Below are 22,458 nucleotides of genomic sequence, written 5' to 3'. Positions count from 1 at the left end.
GAGTATCCATTTATTTATGAGACACAAAAGTGAGCCCACAAGCTGATAGGCTTTCTTCCCCCTCCTTTTGTTTTATTCATTCAGGGTTTACTGAGCGCTCACTCTGTGCCTGGCATTGGGGTAGCTGCTGAGCAAACAAGTCTGGCTGTTAAAGAATTCTCGTGAGGAGGAAAGACAGAATAATGTGCAAATAACTAGTCAGTAGTGAAGCAAATGTTTAAAAGGTGCTAAAGTGTTATTTCCAAAGGGACTGGTGCCCAGAAACATAGACATCTCTGCTGGAAAGTGGAGAGATAGTCAGGGGTCCTGAGGAGGGAGCTGATGAGAAACAACAATGTCGGTATCAGGGCAGACAGAATTGTCATCTTTCACGTCAAACTTCCAGCAACTCACAGGAGAGACACACTGTGTTGCCAATACCAGATTCCCTTTCCACATCCCCTGTTCAATTATTTTATAAGCTTTGGGGTACAGAGTACATTTCTTCGGTACGGTCCTCCATTACTTATGGGTCCAGTCTTACAGCATGTCTATCTGCCACTGGATTCCAATCCTTTTTGCAGAGTTCATATTTGTACTTACAAACATTTTTCTCCACAGTTTGTTTCTTCAGGGTTTTTTATTTGTTTTGTTTTTTGTTTTTGCATATATGCCATGATGCAGAGCAATTCCCAGGGTCTAAACAAAAATCAACCTTGATAGAAAGGTTAAGTTACCTAATTCTAACAGGACACAGGCTGTTGATCATGTTTTTAAAAAGGTGAAGTAGCAGCCAGCTATATGCCAAAGGTCTTAGCAGGAAAACTTGTGATTTATAGAGCTGATTTTTCCTAAGAAGCTTCCCCAGAGGAGAAAAACAGAGGGGGAGGGAGAGAGAGATCAATACATTCCTAAGCTCACACTAGCGGAAAGTGGGATAGTAAGAGAAGATGCCTTCTTTCTGGTTAAAGATGCTGTGGTAGAAGGCAACTAGACAGAAATTCAAGGCAATGGGAAGGATGTTTTCTGAAATTGGACCAGACCTGGATACAGAGTGTAAGGAGAATAAGAAAGCAATAGCAGCCTGAATTTTGACAATCATTCCCTAAGCATCCAAAAGATTTCCTCAAATATGAAATTAACGATTTTCCTTCAAGTAACATCCCTTTTAACATTCCTGCTGTTGCCCAAAGCCACTTCTCCGACTTACACAGGTACCACTCATTCTGGCCACGGCCACTTTTGCCAGCGCCAGTTGCTCGCACTCAGATCTGGTCTGCTGGAATACGGGCTGCTTGTTTATTTGTCTGGGAGAAGAAACTTAAAACCATACTTCAGTGGAGTTTTTTCCCGACACAGATTTGGGTAAAGGAAGCAAACCCCTTCAGCAGTCAGAGGAAAAGCTGCCATGGGTGGGGGTGGCTAGACAAACACCCGTCCGTGCAGACTGCCCATGGGACGCCACCCAGTGACGTGTTTAGTGTGGGTCCATTTCCGCTTCCTTATTTCTTTCACCTAGCTTGCAGGTCTTTGCTCATAAGTGTAGCGTGGGACGCCTCCCTGAATGAAGTGAATTGCCTCCCACCCTGCGCCAACAGAAGCAGATGGTGAGAAGTGGCCACACGGAAATTGGAAGCTCCAGGTTAAGTTGAGAGGTGTGAGCGTTTTGTATGGAGAAGTTCATTATTTCCTCTAAATTGTTAGCATACTTCACTTTAAATGGCCTATCTAAAGTGTAGATGATGCATATAGTCAGCCTATGTACATGTCTCTGGAATATACATGGCTTCCATGGTTTCAATTATTGTCTTATTGGAAAATAATAATAATAGATGAATAATTTTATTTCTAGTTCGTGTTGAAAAGCATGATTTTTCTCCGGTGTCGTCTTATTATGCTTATGCTAAGGTATATTCAAGTGAAAGGACATTGCCTAACTGCACATCAGTGACAGCAAAGCAGCAGATCTGCTGCACCAAACAAGGTCAGCTTGTTACCCCCATCCCCAGCTGTGCTGTATGCAGTTTATGCAGCCATATGCTGCAACCTTGGTAACATCCCATCATTGTGTTGAATGACAAAGGCAACTTTGTCATTGACAGTGTAGTGGTGCCTACTGTGAGTTCTGGAGTCAGACTTCCTGGATTGACTACAAGTAAATTATTTAACTTTCCTGTACCTCATTTTCCCCCTCTGGGAAATGAAGATAATAAGGGTATCTGCTTCCTAGGGCTGCGGTGGTAATTCAGTGGGATAATACATGTAAGATGCCTAGGACAGGGTTTAGCACAGAGACACATCCATTTTTCTAATATTTTCTGGAACATATTCCTGGTCAACCATCTCAAATACAAAAGTCCAAAATCGGCCGGGCGCAGTGGCTCAAGCCTGTAATCCCAGCACTTTGGGAGGCCGAGATGGGCGGATCACGAGGTCAGGAGATCGAGACCATCCTGGCTAACACGGTGAAACCCCGTCTCTACTAAAAAATACAAAAAACTAGCTGGGCCAGGTGGTGGACGCCTGTAGTCCCAGCTACTCGGGAGGCTGAGGCAGGAGAATGGTGTAAACCCAGGAGGCAGAGCTTGCAGTGAGCTGAGATCCGGCCACTGTACTCCAGCCTGGGCAACAGAGCAAGACTCCATCTCAAAAAAAAAAAAAAGTCCAAAATCAAAAATGCTGTAGAATCCAAAGCTTTTTGAGCACCAACATGAAACTCAAAGGAAATTCTCCTTGGAGCATTTTGGATTTTGGAGTTTCAGATTTGGGATGCTCAACCTGTAAATAAAGTAAATTGCAAATGTTCCAAAACCTGAAAAAATCAGAAATTCAAAACACTTCTGGGTCCCAGGCATTTTGGATAAGGGATACTGAACCTGTAATGAGTGCAAATTGTACCATACTTCCTCTTTAATAAATAAGTCAATATTTTTGTAAAACTTTCAATGCCTCCAAGTCAGGAAAGAGTTTATAAAAGATTACTTACAGAAGGCAGTTAATATGTCATCACCTAAGACATGATACCATCATCAACATTTTATACACGATGTATTTATTGTCTGTCTCCCAACACAGGAATGTAATTGTCATGGCGCCATGGACTTTTGGAATTGTGTTCACCACTGGACCCCTGTTCCCTAGAACTGCACCTGTCATTTAGTAGATGCTGAATCAATATTTGTTGGGGGAAAAAAGAATACATGGATGCTAGTAACTAGCGTTTGTAGATACCTGAGAAGTTATTGTCTGCATTGGCTCGCTTCTATATCAAGGTTAAAATTACTCACATTGTATCTGCAGGTCTTGGTAGTGGAGAAAAAAGGTTGTAACTGTGTCCTTGAGCTTAGCAGCATTCCTAAGCCAACATTTTTGGCTTTGTAGGGGCAGAAATGTGTGATATCTTTCCTCACCTATCATAATGGTCACTCCTATAACAAAAGACAGGTTAACAAGAGAAAAGCATAATGAAGGTAACCAAAGTTGTATGTAACATGGGACTCCTCAGAAATGAAGACCCTAAGACCCAGGGAAAGCTTTTTTTATTCTTCGGTTGGACGAAGAATGGACAGCAGTGTGGAAATGTGATGGACTAAAGGGTATGATCTAATGCTGATAGACTGAGCGGGGAACCTAGCAAGGCCTGACTGTTCAAATTCTTCTTAACCTCTTTGTGTAACCCTCCTGAATATGGGGCAGCGCCCCTCTGGAATGAAGGTCTTCAAGGGAGAAGGGGGACGGCAGAGTGACCTTTCTGGGTTTCACGGCTTCCCTTGGAGGAGAGGGTTGTATTTCCTGTGACACGCCTTGGCAAAGAGGAATTCTGATTGCCATGACTCACTTCATAGGAGAGAGACAGGAGGTTGGGAGAAGGTCAAAGAGACATTGCTTCTGAGACCTTTCCGATGTCTTTCAGTCCGTAGTACTCAGCACACCAAGGTGCCATACTTTGGGCTACCATGTTCTGAGTCTTGACAGCTTGTACAAAGCTGTTGATTTATGAACATGATCTCAGGACCACTGGTTCATACCTGATGGTATGCATTTCCAGAGGGGAGCTTGCTGGTTAGCTTCTTCAACGTCAAATGTTTAAGCTGGAAGAGTCTTCTTGTATTAAAACGAGGCAATATGATGAAATACGGTAGTATTATCCTTTTTGTATATCCATCTTTTCTTTTAGCAGCTAAATCTTTCTTCAAAAGAAAATCTGAAAGACTGTGGAGATCCACTGATTGCCAGTGGTCCCTGCTGTGATGTTCCTGGCAGCCTAGAGTCCCTTGGTGCTTAGCAGGAAAGCTATTGAGGAGCAGGAAGAGCAGGTGCTTTAAGGCTTATAGACCTCAGTTGAAGTCCTAGCTTAGCTGCCTACTAGTTGTGCTCTGTGGGCAAGTTATTTGACTTCCATGAATCTCAGTTTCTTCATCTGTGAAAAGGGAAGAAACCATGTCACACTTGCAAGCATGAGAAGGAGCATATATCAAGTTTTCAGCACATACATGTAATAAGCCCATTAATAAAGCAAAGCTTGTATTTTTCTAGATTCAAAAATACTAGTTAGATAATTCTGTATCTTACCGAGTGGCCTTGTTGCTCACTACAGAAAGAGAAAAAAATCTTTCCTTATGACAAGAGTGAATGAGCAGCCAGGTTCTACCCAAAATGTCCTTGTCTTCAGTGACATACAGAGAATTTGGTGTGGACTTTTCAACGACCGTTTCTTCAATCATTGCCATGGTAGTTTAGGAGAGTGTAACTGCAGAGGAGGCGGAAGACGGACAAATGAGCCCCAGGACAGATGCAGCCTGTGTGCTGCGGATGAAACAGCAAAGCAGGCTTTAGCGGTCTTCATTGGCTGCTGCTCCAGTACTTCCTGATCAGCACAGTGGTTCCGGTCTGCATGGCGCCGGCACTCACGATGCCTTATTCCCAGTACAAAAATAGTCATCTTACTTGTAAATTATCAAACTTTTCCCGTGAAAATATCTTGTTTCCCAAGCAGGAAAATTCCCACTTATGTATTTATTTGGCTAACATTTATCGAATGCATCTGTGCCTTGGGGACATCCACCTGATTCTGATGCACACTCTAGTTTGAGAACAGTCAACGGATGATATCAAGTGAGGGAAAAAGCATATTGACATATTTTACATAATACAGAGGTATCTGAATATAGATTTGCTACCTCTACTACAATGTGTTTCCACAAGGGGTTAAAGTGGTTTATGAGATTGTGTGTGTGGGGTGTGTGTGTGTGTGTGTAATAAACATCCAAGGGAAATACAATGATAGTAGAATAAAAATGGAAAAGTACTACAACCATCATGATTTTGCCATAGCTTTTCCTGAACTTTCCTGGTATTCAAGCTGGTGGAGCACGCACTGCTCAAAGTGGAAACATACTCATCTTACAAGCGTAATCGCACCTGCACGATTAAAGACAGTTGTTAAGCACACGGTTTTGTTAATACTGACCCTGAGAGGAATTTACCACATGGTACATTCAGAAGTCACTCTTTGCTGAGACAGGCAACATCTCGACAGTAAAAACCATAGCAAGTACAAATGCCTATTTTGTATAGTTCCCTTACATAGGCTAGTGACTTAACATCTAAGAGCAGTTGAAAGGGCCAAACGAGGAGGTCAAGTCTGTAGCTCTCAGACAATCAGGCCAACATCTGAAGAGTATCATCAAAGATCATATCAGAGGTAGAAATGGAAGGCATTGAAAAAGTAAAAGGAGTACTCGCTTCTGCAACACATATACTAAAATGGGAATGATACAGAGAAGATGAGCATGGCTCCTGTACAAGGATGACATGCAAATTCGTGAAGCATTCCATATTTTTAATCCTAATTCATATAGAACCAAAAAAGAGCATAAACTGCAAAAGCAGTACTAAGCAAAAAGAACAAAGCTAAAGGCATCACATTACCTGACTTCAGATTATACTAACAAGGCTATAGTAACCAAAACAGCAAGATACTACCGTAAAAATAGATACATAGATCAGTGGAACAAAAAACAAAACCCAGAAATGACCGATCTTTGGCAAAGTCAACAAAAACATACACTGGGGAAAGGATACCCTATTCCATAAATGGTGCTAAGAAAATTGGATAGCCATGTGCAGAATGAAAACTAGACTCCTATTTCTCAGTGTACACAAAAATTAACTCAAGATGGCTTAAAGGCTTACATGTAAGACCTGAGAGTATAAAAGTTCTAGAAGAAAATCTAAGAAAAACTCTTCTGGATGTTGGCCAAAGAATTCATGACTAAGACCTCAAAGATGTAAATGCAAGAACAACAACAACAAAAAAAAAAAACAAATGGGATTTCAATTAAACTAAAAAGCTTCTTTACAGCAAAAGAAATACTCAAACAGACAAGTTACAGAATGGGAGGAAATATTTGCAAATTATACAACTGACAAAGGACTGATATCCAGAATATACAAGGAACTCAAGCAACTCAACAATTTCAGAAACTAAATAACCCCATTAAAGAGTGAGCAAAGGACATGAACAGACATTTTTCAAAAGAAGACATACAAGTGACCGATAAGCATATGAAAGAATGTTCAACATCACTAATCATCAGAAAAATGCAAATTAAAAATTCAAATTAAAACCACAGTGAGATACCATCTTACACCAGTCAAAATAGCTATCATTAAAAAAGTCAAAAAATAACAGATGTTGGCAAGGATATGGAGAAATGAGAAAATGTCTGTACACTTTTGGTGGGAATGTAAATTAGTACAACCTCTATAAAAAACGTATGGAGAGTTCTTAAACAACTAAAAGTAGAACTACCATTTGATTCAGCAATCCCACCACTGGGTGTCTACCTAAAGAAAAAGATACCTGCACTCATGTTTATTGCAGCACTATTCAGAATTGCAAAGTCATGGAATCAACCTGTGTTCACCAATAGATTATTGAATTATTATTATTGTTATTATTGTTATTATTTTTGAGATTGAGTTTCACTCTTGTCGCCCAGACTGGAGTGCAGTGGTACAGTCTCGGCTCACTGCAACCTGCACCTCCCAGGTTCAAGCAATTCTCCTACCTCAGCCTCCTGAGTAGCTGGAATGACAAGCACCCATCACCAGGCCCAGCTAATTTTTGTATTGTTTTAGTAGAGACGGAATTTCACCATGTTGGCCAGGCTGGTTTCAAACTCCTAACCTCAGGTGATTGACCTGCCTCGGCCTCCCAAAGTGCTGGAATTACAGGCATGAGCCACCATGCCCGGCAATGATTGCATTTTTAAATGTGGTATATATACACCATGGAATACTGCTTAGCCATACAAATGAATGAAGCCATGTCTTTTGCAGCAACATAGATGGAGCTGGAGACCATTATCTTAAGTGAAATAACTCAGACAAAGAAAGTTAAACACCATATGTTCTCCCTTAGGAGATAAATAATGTGTACACATGGACATAAAGAATGGAAGAATAGACACTGGAGACTCAGAAGCATGGGAGGGTGGTGAGGGATGAGAAATTACTTAATAGTACAATGTACACTTTTCAGGGGATGGCTACACTAAAAGCCCAGCCTTTACTTCTACACAATGTAACAAAACTGCACTTGTATCCCTAAACCTATAAAAAAAATTAAATATATATATTTTATATATATTTATATATATATATATATAAAGCCAGAGGAGAAAGGAAGTGGTTAGATTTGAACAAAATATGGAGGAGGAATTGCACACTGTCCTAAAAACCTTGTCTTTGAAGGGTATGCTGCTCTGAGCCAGCTACACCTCCTAAATTGAGATGTTTTCTCACTCCTTAACTCTCGCATCTTCTAGACTTCTTTTTCTCCAAAGCCTTTTACTTGGTGCATTACATATGCGACATGTACCATGCAGTGTAGCACTTGATTAGATACTGACTTGTATTGTTTGCTGATTGTTCACGTTTATGTGATTTATTTTCTCAACTAGATTGTAAATTAGATGAGGCCTATCATTTCCATGATTCCTTTAGTCAGGAAATATTTTAAGAAGGAGACTATATTTGTACCTACTCTTCAAGAAGGAATAGGAATTTGTACGGAGACTGGAAGTGAGTATTTTAGAGAGCATGAAACACAGAATCAATGGGGAATGTGGCATGTGGGGAAGAATACAAGGAGCCCAGTGTCACTGGAGCTGAGCTGTGTGGGGTATAGGATGGGGAGACAGGGCTGTCTGGCAGATGGAGGCCAGGTCAGGAAACCTCCCACCTTGAGTCACATTCAAAGTCTTAGTTACACTGAAAAAGTGTAGAGGGTCTGAGAAGAATTTAAAGTGAAAGAATGCATAATCAGGTAACAAACGTTACATTACAAATGATACTGTTAGCAATATGAAATAGATTGTGTGTGTGTGTTTTAGAGGTGATAAGAACAGTCATTATGGCCTAGTGATTAAGAACATGCTGTGTTCAAAATGTAGTAACTGGATGGATACGGTGGCTCAAGGAGATAGTCCCAGCACCTTGGGAGACTGAGGTAGGAGTACTGCTTGATGCCAGGAGCTCGAGACCAGCCTAGGCAACATAGTGCGACCCCCATCTCTACAAAAAAAAGAAAAAGAAAAGAAAAAAAATGTCCAGGCATGGCAGCACATTCCTGTAATCCCAGCTGTGCAGGAGGATTCCTTAAGCCCACGAGTTCCCGGTTACAGTGAGCTATAATCCTGAGCATCAGAGCGAGATCTTATCTCTAAAAAAATTTAAAAATTACTCAATATATTATCTCAGACAAGTTATTTCCTCTTTAAAAGGTTTCTTATCCGCGGATTAGTCCCTACCATGTTGGGTTGTTTGAGAATGAAATGAGATCATGCATTTAAAGTGGACAACACGTGCCTGGTATCTAGTTGTGATTCCTAGAGGCACAGACCATTCTATTTTTATTCACTTGACATTTATTGGTTACTACTTTGTTTTTCCAACCAAGTCTAGATGAGAACTAATGAGTAGACTCGAGGGCTTAGGACAACTGGAACAGAACCAGGAGACCCATGATACTATCCCTAATCAGCTTTGGGAGTAGAGCCGAGAGTGGACACTGGGAATTTGCCATGGCACCAGCCCCATCCCCAGCGACACTCAGCAGCCTCTGTGTGGAAAAACAGAAGGACAATGGAATCAGTCCTTGGTGTATATTGTCCACAGTGAGTGAGGTAGAAGGATCATACAGCAAGGGACCTGAGGGGGCTAACAAAAAAAGTTTGACCTGCTGTCTCTCCTAGGCTGGCAAGGGAGGAAGTGAAGAGCACCAGGAATGGATAGAATGGGAGAAGAGGGCAGAGCTGAGGAACTAGTGAATGGAATAAACTATCATGAGAACCATCAGAGGGCAGGAAAAGTGGGAGTGAGGGAACAAGAAAACTTACGAGACAGGATGTTGAAGGTCTAATGTTAAGAATCTTCAATTTTTGCTACGTTGCCCAGTGCACTGCATGTAATAATAGCTATTCAATAAATAGTTGTTGAATTAAAGTCACATGTATTGATTTGATTTGACTTCATGCCCAATACAGGCAAAGACTATTTGGCTGATACCTTACAGACCAACACCCTTATCTGCCAAAACTTAATCCAGAAAGAAGCTGGTGCAGTGGTGCACATCTGTAATTCCAGCACTTTGGGAGGCTGAGATGAGAGGATCACTTGTGCCCAGGAGTTCAAGTCTGCAGTGAGCCGTGATTATGCCAGTGCACTCCAGCCTGGGTGATAGAGCAAGACCCTGTCTCTAAAATAAATAAAATTTAATACAAACAAAAATACTTTAATCCAGGAACAATGAATGTCATCATACTTCTCTGTCACAGCAAAAAAATATTTCAGAAGGTTGACTGGATGTGGATTTGTTTGTTTAAAATTTAAGACTGGGTATAGAACTCTAAAGGACAATAAAAACCAGTTCCAAAATGAAAAAAGTTAGAAGGGTCAGATTCCTAGATGTGTGAAGAGGAAGAATAAGGCACTTTAAAAATGATGGGAAGATGGAAGCAGAAGGAAGGGGCAGTGTTTGAGGAATTACAAATCTAATTCCCAGTAACAGCAACTATTGCAGAGGTCAGGGCAGGCCAAACTCATGGAAGGAAAAAGACTCTGTAAGGTGTTGAAAACAGCCGATTGCAGAGATTGTCCTCCTCACTTCCTACATGGTGTCTGACCACTCCTTTCTCATGCAGGCTTTGATGATAGTGTTCAAAGAGTGAATGTATAGTCTGAATTAGCGGGCATAATGTATCCAAGCCAATAAATACTTAAATGGGTATAAAATTGTATGAGGATAACTTAGCCAGTTCTACTGGGGCCGCTTCAGAGACTGACTCACATTGGCCCCGCTTGGATGTAGACCACAGTGGTGGAGGTTCTGTATGCTTGCAGTTACCCACTGGGCAGGAGGGTCCCCTTTACTTGGATGAGTAAGTTTTGTGGGCCTGCCCTGGTTCTGCTGCATGTGACCACAGAGTCTCATCCTCTGGGCAGGGAACCAGGCCTGACTAGACCTACAAGGTCATTAGGCAGCTGTTGTCTGTTTCTTTCCCTGGGGTTCCATGAACTCTGGGCTGGCTCCTCTCTTGCCTCCACACACACTCCCTTTGTAGGGCCCATGGCTAACGCTGCCCCACAGTTCAGTAGCATCGACTCTGGCGTCCAGTGGGGCCGACGTGGGCCCTTCCTTTACTTGACTTTGAAGATAAGCTCACCAGAGTCCAGTGATTCTAGGAACATCCCCACCTAAATTTCCCAAAGTGAGCATCTCATTAGCTCAGTGAAGGCTCTGCATGGATGCCCCTGAATCCAGTCTTCCATCAGCTCAGAGAATGTGGTGATCGCCTTCAACAGTCCTGGCCACAGTGTCATCAGGAGATGATACTGTGAGTAGGGAAGAAATTCCCAAAAGCAGGTGTCAGCTGAACAGCGACCACAAACTGGCTTAGTGTCTGCACTTTTGGGGTCTCAGCACTCAGGAAAGTAGATTTGTACAGCAAACTTGGTGAGAACAGCAGTAGCATTGAAAGAAAGAGACTTTATAAGAGAAAATTTGATTCAGGTAAATATATGTGTATGCGTGTATGTATATATAAAGTCTGGCTGTAAAACAAGTTGTCTAGAATGTGCCAGAACATGTTCACAAGACTACTCAGCAAGTCATGAGCAGTCTGGACAAAAATAACTTGGCTTCATCAGAGGCTATTTCCACTGCTTCTTTTCAAGTTGTGTTGTCATACTGTTTTGATTGTCATTGTTTTTGTGTTTTTTCTATCTTCCATCACGACTGTCTTTAGGTACCATTAAACGGCTTTATTCTGTCATCATTTCTTCTTTCTCCTAGATTTATCAGTAGTTTGCAAGTTTTTCCCAACTTTTTTTGGAGTAAACACTGATGGGTTTTTCTCTTCTCTGTGAATATTGTACCCCCGTCAATTGTACCCCCTTAAGACAGGCTGTCCCCCTGCTGCAGCACCTCCTGAAGGGCACTGGTCCATGGCTGGTCAAGGTAACCACATTCTCCTAGCTGGCTCCCAGGGGAATTCATCTGTCCATTGAGCCGAGATAACCAACCCTCTCCTGGAAATCCAAATACGAACAATTCCATAGGAAGCATATCTCCGAGGTCTCATAGAGTCAGCACAGGCACGTGTGAACTCTGACAGTCCAAAATAACATTAGGAGATTTTAGCGTTTGCTGCCTGGATTATCTTCACATAAAAATCACTTCCTAAATTCTATGACGTTTTGCTCAGCCACCAATATAAATGATGACCTATTAATCATTTCTCAAAGAAGACTACCTTCCACCTTTTTATTCTCAAAAACTGTTATTAAACCACTTTTGAAAAGCTTTGTATGGAGACGCGGGTGATTGTAATTGTGCTGCCTACTGTGACCAAATTGGAGAAGATCTCAGTTGAGTCGTTGGTTTTTTTTTTTTTTTTTTAACAATACCATATCTTTTGAAAAGGAAATGCCTCCGAAGGCATTTATTTGTAGGAGCAGACTGATTGACAGAGGTATTCACAGACGAAATCAAACTGCAGATGATTACGATAGCAATCAATGTTAATGAAAAGCCAAAATACATTGTGCATCTATAAAATGGCTCAGCATTGTACTTTGCGTAATATAATTGGTATATTTCAGAATGTGCTTATTCAAAGGTGCTCTAATAGTACTTGTATAATTTTAAGTATACAGCACATGAAAATCTTCAAGTAAGGAAGCCTGGAAAAGTGAAAAATATGACATTCAGTTATCCTCTGCAGGTACAATTTCAGAAGGTCAGAAAATATCCAAACGGTAGGCATTTGGACAATGTTAACTCACATTCTCACCTCTGCTAAGTTTTCTGTTTACTTCTTTTTTTTTTTTTTTTTTTTTTTTTTTTTTTTTTTTTTTTTTGAGGGGTCTCACCCTGTTGCCCAGGCTGCAGTGCAGTGGCCACGATCTCGGCTCACTGCAAGCTCCGCCTCCCGGGTTCACACCATTCTCCTGCCTCAGCCTCCCAAGTAGCTGGGACTACTGGCGCCCACCACCACACCTGGCTTATTTTTTGTATTTTTAGTAGAGACAGGGTTTCACCATGTTAGCCAGGATGGTCTCGATCTCCTGACCTCATGATCCGCCCACCTCGGCCTCCCAAAGTGCCGGAAATACAGCGTGAGCCACCAAGCCTGGCCGTTTTCTGTTTACTTTTACCCAAAAGTGCCATGGTTTCATTTTTTAGTAGTAAGAACCATTTTCTTATTTTAAAAAGTAATAATTTAAAATCCTCAGTCTGCTGGGCATTCATCATTCTCAATCTCTGGAGAATTGGGATTTATTATAAGTAAACAGGAAAATTAATTTTGTTCTGTCTAAAAAAAAAATGTCATGTATGTGTTTAGACTGTGGTTGGAGCATACATGTGTGGGCAAGGAGGCCTGAATCAGGAGACACTGCCGTAGCTTGCCAGGACATTGTCCCCCTTTCTTGGCATACTCCTTCTGTTCTTCCAGTCTTCTCTCATAAACTGCTCTTGCCAGAAATCATTGCTTCTTTGAGATCTTTCTGCGTCTCCCCACTCCCACATGTATTCTCTAACTACAGGTAGAGAAATCTTTAGTACAAGTGTGACCATGCCACTGTCTTGTTTAAATTCCTCTAATGGACTACCGCCACCTGCAAATACAGTGCTATATCCTGACATAGCTTCACCGGGGATCAAGATTTTTGCCCTACCTGTTTCACTTAGGAACAGGTGCAGATGCGAGGTTCAGTACACAAAATTACAGAAAGCAAAATAAGTGTAAGCTATTTTGTCTCCTCTCTCCACACATACTCCCTCTGCAGAGCCCCTGGCTACAGTTTCCACGTGGTTCAATAGCATGGGACTCTGGCTTCCTATGGGGCCAACACAGGCCCTTCCTTTACTTGATAAGGAAACAAGATAAAGGTCTGTTTTTCTCTCAGTTAAACAAAATGCATAGGTGCACATCCAGGGCTGGTGTGGCACCTACTGTAGGTCAGAACCTTTATCTTTCGGTTCTCTAATCCTCAAACTGTAACTTCCACCTCAAGGTAAAGATCACTATTCACCCAGCCCCCACAGCTGCTTTTCTTTACCCGGAAAGGGTGAAGAAAGGTATGCCCCTCACTTTAGAGATGTTTTCCAGAAATTGCACATGCCATTTCAAATTATATTCCATTAGCCGGCATTAGTCACCCAGGCACATCTAGGCAGACTGAAAAATGTAGTCATTGTTCAAGGCTGTTTGTACTTTTCAACAAGAGAATCCTTTCTTTCTCTTCAGTGGAATGTTATAACCTGGCATGGACAAGCTTCGGGCAGGTGGAGGGATGCGAAAAAGGTGACTTGAGAGATAGAGAGTAGAAGGATGATCATTTAGAGGCTGGGAAGGGTAGTTAAGGGGGTGCTGCTGAGGTGGGAGAGCGGGGATGATTAGTGGGTACAAAAAAATAGATGCAAGGCCAAACGAATGATAAGCTCTAGTATTTGATAGCACAATAGGGTGACTATAGTCAATAATAATCTAATTGTACTTTTAAAAATAACTATAAGAGTATAATTGGATTGTTTGTAACAAAAAGGATAAATGTTTGAGGTGATGGATATTCCATTTACCTTGATGTGATTATTACACATTACATGCCTGTATCAAAATATCTCATGTACCCCAGAAATATATACATGACTAGGTACCCACAAAAATTCAAAAAAAAAATGTTAAGACAGCTTGACCCTGAAAAGATTCATGGAGATTTCCTCTGACTCATGTCTCCTCAAACAAGAACACAGTGCCCCTGTTCTCCTGGGCAGGGTCCACCACTTTCTTTCTGAAGTAAGTCGCGATTGCCTGCCTATCCATCCTCATGGGGTAAGACAGGGGAGGACCTTCAGTATGCTCCTATTTCTGCATGTAAAGAAAAATCAAGAAAAGCAGCTTTAAATAAAGACATGCACAGAAATCAAAATGGAATAAGGACTTGCCAGCTTTGCAAGACTATTTCTCCTTTGTCAGCATCTTCTAATATGTGGTGTGTTTGTGTTTTCCTTGGGTCTAATAAATTACCTACCTTGAAAATTTCCTTTACAGTGCTGGATCATTCTTGCTTTGGTCATCATCTGGACAGTAATAATTCTGCTCCAGGTGTGGGAACTCTGGAAAAACTGTGCATCTCACACTCTGAGCTTGTCTCATGGTCGCAAACAGAGTCAACAAATTATCCAAGCAAAAAAATTAGGAGTCATGGGACAGTGGTAAAACTGAACTTAGAAGAACAATAAAACAGAATGTTGAAGTCACAGTGAACAAGAAAAAATCAGAGATAATCACTGGTAGTCATAGAAACCCTCATGAAGACATGTTGACCACAGTCCCCATCCTTGCTCAAAGAACAAGGCCTGAAAGGCAGTTTCGCTATTTCCAGAAATTGTTATCATCGCTTAAAGTCTAAATGAGAGGTTAGCATCCTCTTTTTTCAAGAATGCATAGAAGAATGAGAATTCTTATTTATCTCTTTTCATGTTTTTTCATGGCTAGGTCATGAGATGCATACATTGAATCCCTAGTGGCCAAAGGGCTTATGACATGGCTCTCACAGTATATCATAAGCCCTCTGGCCACTAGGGATTCACTGTAGGCATTTGGTCATCTTTGCAGCAGCAGACAAGGAAGGGATGTTCAATTAATGCTTTCTAATAACGCTGTTGGTCACACCATAGGTGGGAGCAAATGGTGCCCATGGATACAACTTATAAACATTAATTAGGAGGGGGGAAAAAAAGAGATAAATGTGCTGGAAAGGGAGTTTAAGAGTAAGGCAACAGGAAAATGAAGAATGAGAGAAAGAAGAGCAGGACCTCCACAGTAGGTGCCACCAGCAACTGTGTACCCGTTGCTAGTGGCCTTAAGATTTTAGATCATTTTCCCTTACTCACCAGGAAGTCACAGAATGTGTTCTCTTTTATGATCACAAACTGCCCTATTTTCATTTTAAAATGGCAAGATAGAAGAGAGTGTAAGATTTGTTATAGAAAGGGCCAAGGTATTAAGTTGCGTATTTGGCCTTGACCAGAAAGATAGATTTAGCATTTAGAAATGTTTATTGCCATTTTATGACCTTATTTTCCCACATCACAGAGAAAACAGATGAAGATCTCAATATCTCTTTTACAAATATAAATAAGGAAGGAGGAATGTTAGCTTATTTATTCTGGATGCAATTTGTTACCCTCCAAGAAAATAGAGGTGCTTGTCCTGTGCTGAAAATAGCCCAGTTAAATTTTAGTAAAAAATCACACTGTGTATGATTAATTTACAGAAATCATCATCAGTTACATCACTTAACTTAAATCATCATTAGTGGCCTTAAACAACTCTTCGTTTGCTCTGCTTGTCCTCAGGTAACATCATCTTGCATGGAATGTTGCTCACATATTAAAGATAATTAAATACTGAATACCTGATTAAAATAATCTTGTATATTTTGGAGTAAACATGTATAATTCATGTTTTCAGCTCTTGCCAGTTTCACATTTTATTTAGCAGAAAATATCTACCCAAGACTCAACTGCTTGAGAAGGAAAGTTCGAAATATTATCCCGTATTATTTTATATATTGAGATTCTACTGTATGTGATCATAAAACTTAGTATGTGTCTATAATCCTAATAGAATCTTGTTTTTGCTTTTTAGTCTATATTTGAAAGGCAAAAATGTCCTCAGTGGAACCTGGTTTATAGAGGGAGACTTTCTTATGCAATGGATTTTTTGCATCTAAGTTAGTTTGTGCCACAGTTTTGCTAAAAACACATACTTAACCCTCTTACATTCTTCCTTGCCACAGCCTACTTTTAGGACCATAACTTCATACAAAGCAATCCCAAGGTGTTCTATTTCATTAGTCTCTCACCAGTGGACATGTTTTTACCTATTGGTTCTTCCTTATCCACAGGTATTATAAGTCCTGAATACCTTTTTTGTCCTTTCAAAAGTCAGTTTCTCTCTCTCCTCCAGGCAGATTGCCCTCTGTCTAAGCATCCTGTAGTCAGCAGGTCAGGCAAACTCCCCAGACTACTTCCAGAAAGGTAGAACAGCAGAAGGTATGATATTGTCCAGTGAGGTGCAGAGTTAGAAGTCAAAGCTATACAGGTCAGAAGAGGTGTTCACCAGCCTGCTTCCTGCATTGCTCTGAAAACTACTAGTCTTTGGAATGGTCACCCCGATGGAACGGTCCCCCCAACTATTGGGTATCGTTCCTTGGCTGCGCCCAGCCTGGCCTTTGCCACACAGTCACGTTTTCATTAAACAGATGCTACCTGAATCACAACATGAACCACTTTGGGAAATATTGCATTAATGCATTAAGTTATTGAGTAAATATTCTACTAACTTGATTCCCACTATCTACTAGGATAACACTTTACTAAATACTGGGTGGGTGAAACATAGTCCCTACCCTTAAGGACCTCACAATTTAGTAGACTAACCAGTCTTGAGTGACTGTACTGATTAAAACCTTTCAGCATTATCGCTGAATGGTCAATCCGGAAACTGGGAGACACGAGGACGAAAGGAGCTTGACAAAGCATGGATAGAGATTGCCAACATTGTCATGAGCTCCCAGATGCAGTATGTCTCATGGAATAGACAAGACCTGGCCTCTCAAAAATCTTTTTTCATGAGGCCTAGTGTGGGCGTTTTATATGTTTGTTTGCTTGTTTTGTTTGTTTGTTTTTGAGATGGAATCTTGCTGTCACCCAGGTTGGAGTGCAGTGGCACGATCTTGGCTCGCTGCAACCTCCGCCTCCCGGATTCAAGCAATTCTCCTGCCTCAGCCTCTCAAGTAGCTGGGATTACAGGCTCCCGCCACTATGCCCAGCTAATTTTTGTATTTTTAGTAGAGAGGAGGTTTCACTATGTTGGTTAGGCTGGTCTTGAACTCCTGACTTCAGGTGACACGCCTGCCTCAGCCCCCCAAAGTGCCGGGATTACAGGCGTGATCCACTGCGCCCAGCCCTACGTTTTGTTTCTTAATTAAACCATATATCTATCTCTCTAGGAATATCTGAAATGACATTAGTGATATTTTAGAGAGTCACGTTGGCTTTCCAAGATGATTCTTTATATGGCAATTTTTGTATTATAGGAAGTCTTGAAAGAAAATAAGGCTGTCAGAAGGAACTTGGTCAGGCACTGACTCTAACACTGTTTTAGAGTCCAGAGAAAATACTCTGGCCTGGTGGAATAGCAGCCTCTGTTAGTTACTAAAGCTCTGGAGGATGTGAGCTTGGAAATGGACTGAGATACCCTACATGGGATATGCATGAGTGACTTTTTCCTGAGGCTGAGCTGTTAGGTCTGGGGTCCTTCACTCATGTCCCCAAGAACTTTTCAAGGGCCATCCTTTGGTCATTTTGCCATTGTCTATTAACTTTTTTTTTTTTTTTTTTTTTGAGAGAGGGTCTTATTCTGTCACCCAGGCTGAAGTGTAGCAGTGTGTTCACAATTCACTGCAGCCTCAACCTCCTGGGCTCAAGCAATCCTATCCCCACTTGAGTAGCTGGGACTAGAGGCATGCGCCACCACTCCCAGCTAATTTTTTTTTTTTTTTTTTTTTTTTTTTTTTTTGTAGAGACTGGGTCCCACTATGTTTCTCAGCTTGTCTCAGACTCCTGGGCTCAAGCGATTCTCCAACCTTGACCTCCCAAAGTGCTGGGATTACAGGCATGAGCCACCACACCTGGTCTTGTGCATAAATCTTCAACCAGAAACCTTAAACTAGGAAGAAGAGATACATGATCCTCAAATTAGCCAAGTCAAGCTTACTTGTTCTCTCAGTTTGTTTAGAGAAAGCTCTTGACCCTTGATTGACAGAAACACCGGGGCAGATTTTCTCTACATTTCTGATTTATTTGCCATATCTTTACTTTTTCCCGTTCTGAGTAACCTGGGGGGATTGTTTGTGTGGTGCAGTTGTTCCTACAGAATTCAAAAAGGAAAGTAGGCAACAGAAGACAGATATATCCTAAAGATATGAGATGCGATTGGCTTCTGTTATTCATCCTGTTGTTGTTTTTTGTTTGTTTGTTTTGTTTTGTTTTGTTTTGAGACAGAGTCTTGCTCTGTCGCCCAGGCTGGAGTGCGGTGGCATGATGTCGGCTCACTGCAAGCTCTGCCTCCTGGGTTCACGCCATTCTCCTGCCTCAGCCTCCCAAGTAGCTGGGACCACAGGCACCCGCCACCACACCCAGCTAATTTTTTGTATTTTTTGTGGAGACAGGGTTTCACTGTGTTAGCCAGGATGGTCTCGATCTCCTGACCTCGTGATCCACCCACCTCGGCCTCCCAAAGTGCTGGGATTACAGGTGTGAGCCACCGCGCCCGGCTCATCTTGTTTTTTAACTCACATTTTCATTCACATTTATGGAGTGCTATTATTATATGCTTATATGGCTGGATCGACACTAGGTGGGGTTACATGAGGTGACTAATAGACTGGGTGGCAAGGAATGTAAGCTGGAAGAGAGATCCTGAAGCAAGCAACTCTGTAGGTTCTGGGGAGTGAGTTTCACATGTGGTGGAAACAGAAGACAGGAACTAATTCTCTCTGCTAGGAGAACCAGCAAAGGTCTCCCAGAGGAACTGAGCCCCTCTTTGGTTCTATCTTTAATGATTAACATGTAGAGACTAGCCTGACCAACATAAATGGTGGTGAAACCTCATAAATACAAAATGAGGTTTTTATATGGTGAAACCTCATAAATACAAAATTTATATGGTGAAACCTCATAAATACAAAAATTAGCCAGCCATGGTAGCAGGCACCTGTAATCCCAGCTACTCTGGAGGCTGGGGCAGGGGAATCACTTGAACCTGGAGACAGAGGTTGCAGTGAGCCGAGATCATGCCATTGCACTGTAGCCTGGGCGACAGAGCAAAAACTCCATCTCAAAAAAAGAAAAAGAAACAAAAAGAGTAAGACCCAAGAAGCAAGAGAAAGATACATCCAGTTATTGCGGTCATAGAGGGGAGGAGAGTTATTCTTTCAAATAATTTAAAGACAATTTGCCTTTTTAAAAATATAGTTTCCTTTTCCTAGTTTTCTTCTTTCTTTTTTCTTTTTTTTTTTTTGTTTTTTGTTTTTTGTTTTCTGAGATGGAGTCTTCCTCTGTTCCCCAGGCTGGAGTGCAGTGGGGCCATCTCGGCTCACTGAAAGCTCCACCTCCCGGGTTCAAGCAATTCTCCTGCCTCAGCCTCCCGAGCAGCTGCTATTACAGGCACCCACCACCATGCCCAGCTAATTTTTGTATTTTTAGTAGAGACAGGGTTTCACCATGTTGGCCAGGCTGGTCTCAAACTCCTGACCTCAGGTGATGCACCCGCCTCGGCCTCCCAGAGTGTGGGGAATACAGGCATGAGCCACCACGCCCAGCCTCTTTTTTCTAGTTTTCTAGCTTTACCTCCACCTTCTCTCCCTATAGGCTTTGGAGTCAGCTTTCCTGCCCCACAGAGGTGACAAAGCTTTTCCAATAATGCATTCAAGCTGGTTTTAGGGACACTGACAAGTTCTGCCAAAAATGAACACAGTCACAGATGGCACCCTCAAAAGATCAATACCAGGCCTGCAGGGTTGCTCAGGCCTGTAATCCCAGCACTTAAGGGAGGCCAGAGTGGGAGGATCACTTGAGCCCAGGAGTTCGAGACCAAGTCTGGGCAATATAGTGAGACCTCATCTCTACAAAAAATTAGCCAAGTGTGGTGGTGCCTGCCTGTAGTCCTAGCTATTCAGGAGGCTGTTGTGGAAGGATGGCTTGAGCCCAGGATGTGGAGGCTGCAGGAAGCAGAGATGGCGCCTCTGCGCTCTAGCCTGGGCAACAAAGCAAGACCCTGTAAAGTGCAATACCTAATTTCCAAGAGAAATATTAACGGCTTTGCCCTCTTCTTCATTCCCCCAGATCTCTGCCCGAGACGGGTCTGGAACCTGACTCCCGGGTGTCCATGACCCCGGTGGCTGCTTCCCGTCCGCAATGAAAGGGCTATCGGGCAGCCGCAGCCATCACCACGGGGTCACCTGCGATTCGGCCTGTGACTCGCTGTCGCACCACTCGGACCGCAAGCCCTACCTGCTGAGCCCGGTGGAGCACCACCCCGCGGACCACCCGTACTACACCCAGCGCAACTCCTTCCAAGCTGAATGCGTGGGCCCCTTCAGCGACCCCCTGGCCAGCAGCACCTTCCCCCGTAGGCACTACACCTCGCAGCAGGAGCTGAAGGACGAGTGCGCCCTGGTGCCCCGCACCCTGGCCACCAAGGCGAACCGCATCCCCGCCAACCTGCTGGACCAGTTCGAGCGGCAGCTGCCACTCAGCCGCGATGGCTATCACACTCTGCAGTACAAGCGCACGGCCGTGGAGCACCGCAGCGACAGCCCCGGCCGCATCCGCCACTTGGTGCACTCGGTCCAGAAGCTCTTCACCAAGTCGCACTCCCTGGAGGGGCCGTCCAAGGGCAGCGTCAACGGGGGCAAGGCCAGCCCCGACGAGGCGCAGGCGGCGCGCTATGGCAAGCGCAGCAAGAGCAAGGAGCGGCGCGCGGAGCCCAAAGCCCGGCCCAGCACCTCCCCGGGCTGGTGGAGCTCGGACGACAACCTGGATGGTGACATGTGCATCTACCACGCCCCCTCGGGCGTGATGACCATGGGCAGGTGCCCCGACCGCTCGGCCTCGCAGTACTTCATGGAGGCCTACAACACCATCAGCGAGCAGGCGGTGAAGGCCTCGCGGAGCAACAACGACGTCAAGTGCTCCACCTGCGCCAACTTGCCAGTCACCCTGGACACCCCGCTGCTGAAGAAGAGCGCCTGGTCCTCCACGCTCACCGTGAGCCGGGCCCGGGAGGTTTACCAGAAGGCCTCGGTGAACATGGACCAGGCCATGGTGAAATCCGAGTCGTGTCAGCAAGAACGCTCCTGCCAGTACCTGCAGGTACCATTTCTGTCAATAATAGAGGTTTAGAAGTAGTACCTGGCATGCTTGTGTGGGCATTTCTCCTGGTTGTAGTCTTGGCACTACTCTGAATTTTCTATTAAGATAGGAACCTGTGCAAATTATTTGGCATCTCTGTGCCGAATTGCTCATGTGGGGAAAATGCAAAGAACCAAATGTTACCGACCTCATCGGGTTATCTTAAGATACTAGATATCCAAGTGCTTTGAAAAGCACGCCTGTGGAAAGGCAACGAGTTATTATGGCGTTCCTCTTTTGTCTGAGGGATCATAGAATGGGAAAGAGAGGGAAGGGAAGTCTACAGAGAATTTTAAAATAAGTCCACCTTTCTTTAATTCAAAAGTAAACGATGATCTTTTGAATTATGGAAAGAGTTTCTTTAAATCTATTCAGGGTTGTGGGGTGGTTTTCATTGTGAAATCCTGCCTGAAGCTATGTTAGAACACTGCGATGGTCATCACCATCACCATCAGTAACTATACCCCCACCTGAGCTTCCACCCCAAGGGCACAGCAAATCAGGAAGACACCCTGTGCCCTGAGGAGGTGGGGAGCTAGCCAGTTTGGGGGCCTGACAAACACAGCTGCAGAGACCCAGGACAACAGAGAGGAGGAGGAAAAGGAGGAAGGATCAGAGAAGTAAAATACAATTAGTGTCAGGGTGTAAATCCCACACACTTACAGAGCCATGGCAGGGTGCTCTTCCCTGCCACAGTCTCCTTATGTTTTCCTCCAGGGCACTGAAACCAGATGTTATCTGGATAAAAATATAGGAGAGAGATCTTCTTCTTCCTTACCTCCTTGCTGTAGTATTGTAATTTTTCCCAAGACACATTTTTCCATAAGAAGGACTCTCATCTTTTCCTTTTTCAAAGTGTCTTTTCTTCTCTGTTCTCTCCTGGTAGCCTCATCGTAAAAAAAAAATTACTGAGCTATAAAAGTATA

At 43.0% G+C, this 22,458-nt stretch overlaps 1 protein-coding gene, 1 long non-coding RNA gene and 1 other non-coding gene across 3 annotated transcripts in view; 2 read left to right on the top strand and 1 right to left on the bottom strand.

Annotated features, from left to right (window-relative positions):
- DLGAP1 (DLG associated protein 1) overlaps nt 1-22,458 on the top strand; it is a 976,217-nt gene that overhangs the window by 570,319 nt on the left and 383,440 nt on the right. The window contains exon 5 of the mRNA XM_023228478.2: nt 20,465-21,493. Within this exon, the coding sequence (XP_023084246.2) occupies nt 20,537-21,493 (957 nt within the window). The 5' untranslated portion in view covers nt 20,465-20,536. The remainder of the gene's footprint in view (nt 1-20,464; nt 21,494-22,458) is intronic.
- LOC111553576 lies at nt 3,501-22,425 on the bottom strand. The gene is made up of 3 exons (XR_002734989.1): nt 22,311-22,425; nt 4,552-4,785; nt 3,501-4,399 (listed from the first exon to the last, which is right to left on the bottom strand). It is a non-coding gene; the product is annotated as an uncharacterized LOC111553576 (long non-coding RNA).
- On the top strand, nt 5,717-5,823 carry LOC111553621. The gene has a single exon (XR_002735007.1). It is a non-coding gene; the product is annotated as a U6 spliceosomal RNA (small nuclear RNA).

This window comes from Piliocolobus tephrosceles, chromosome 18 (assembly GCF_002776525.5).
Source record: "Piliocolobus tephrosceles isolate RC106 chromosome 18, ASM277652v3, whole genome shotgun sequence".
Taxonomy (NCBI): Eukaryota; Metazoa; Chordata; class Mammalia; order Primates; family Cercopithecidae; genus Piliocolobus; species Piliocolobus tephrosceles.
The sequence above is the reverse complement of the archived record's forward strand: the minus strand, read 5'-3'. Positions and strand labels throughout refer to the sequence as shown.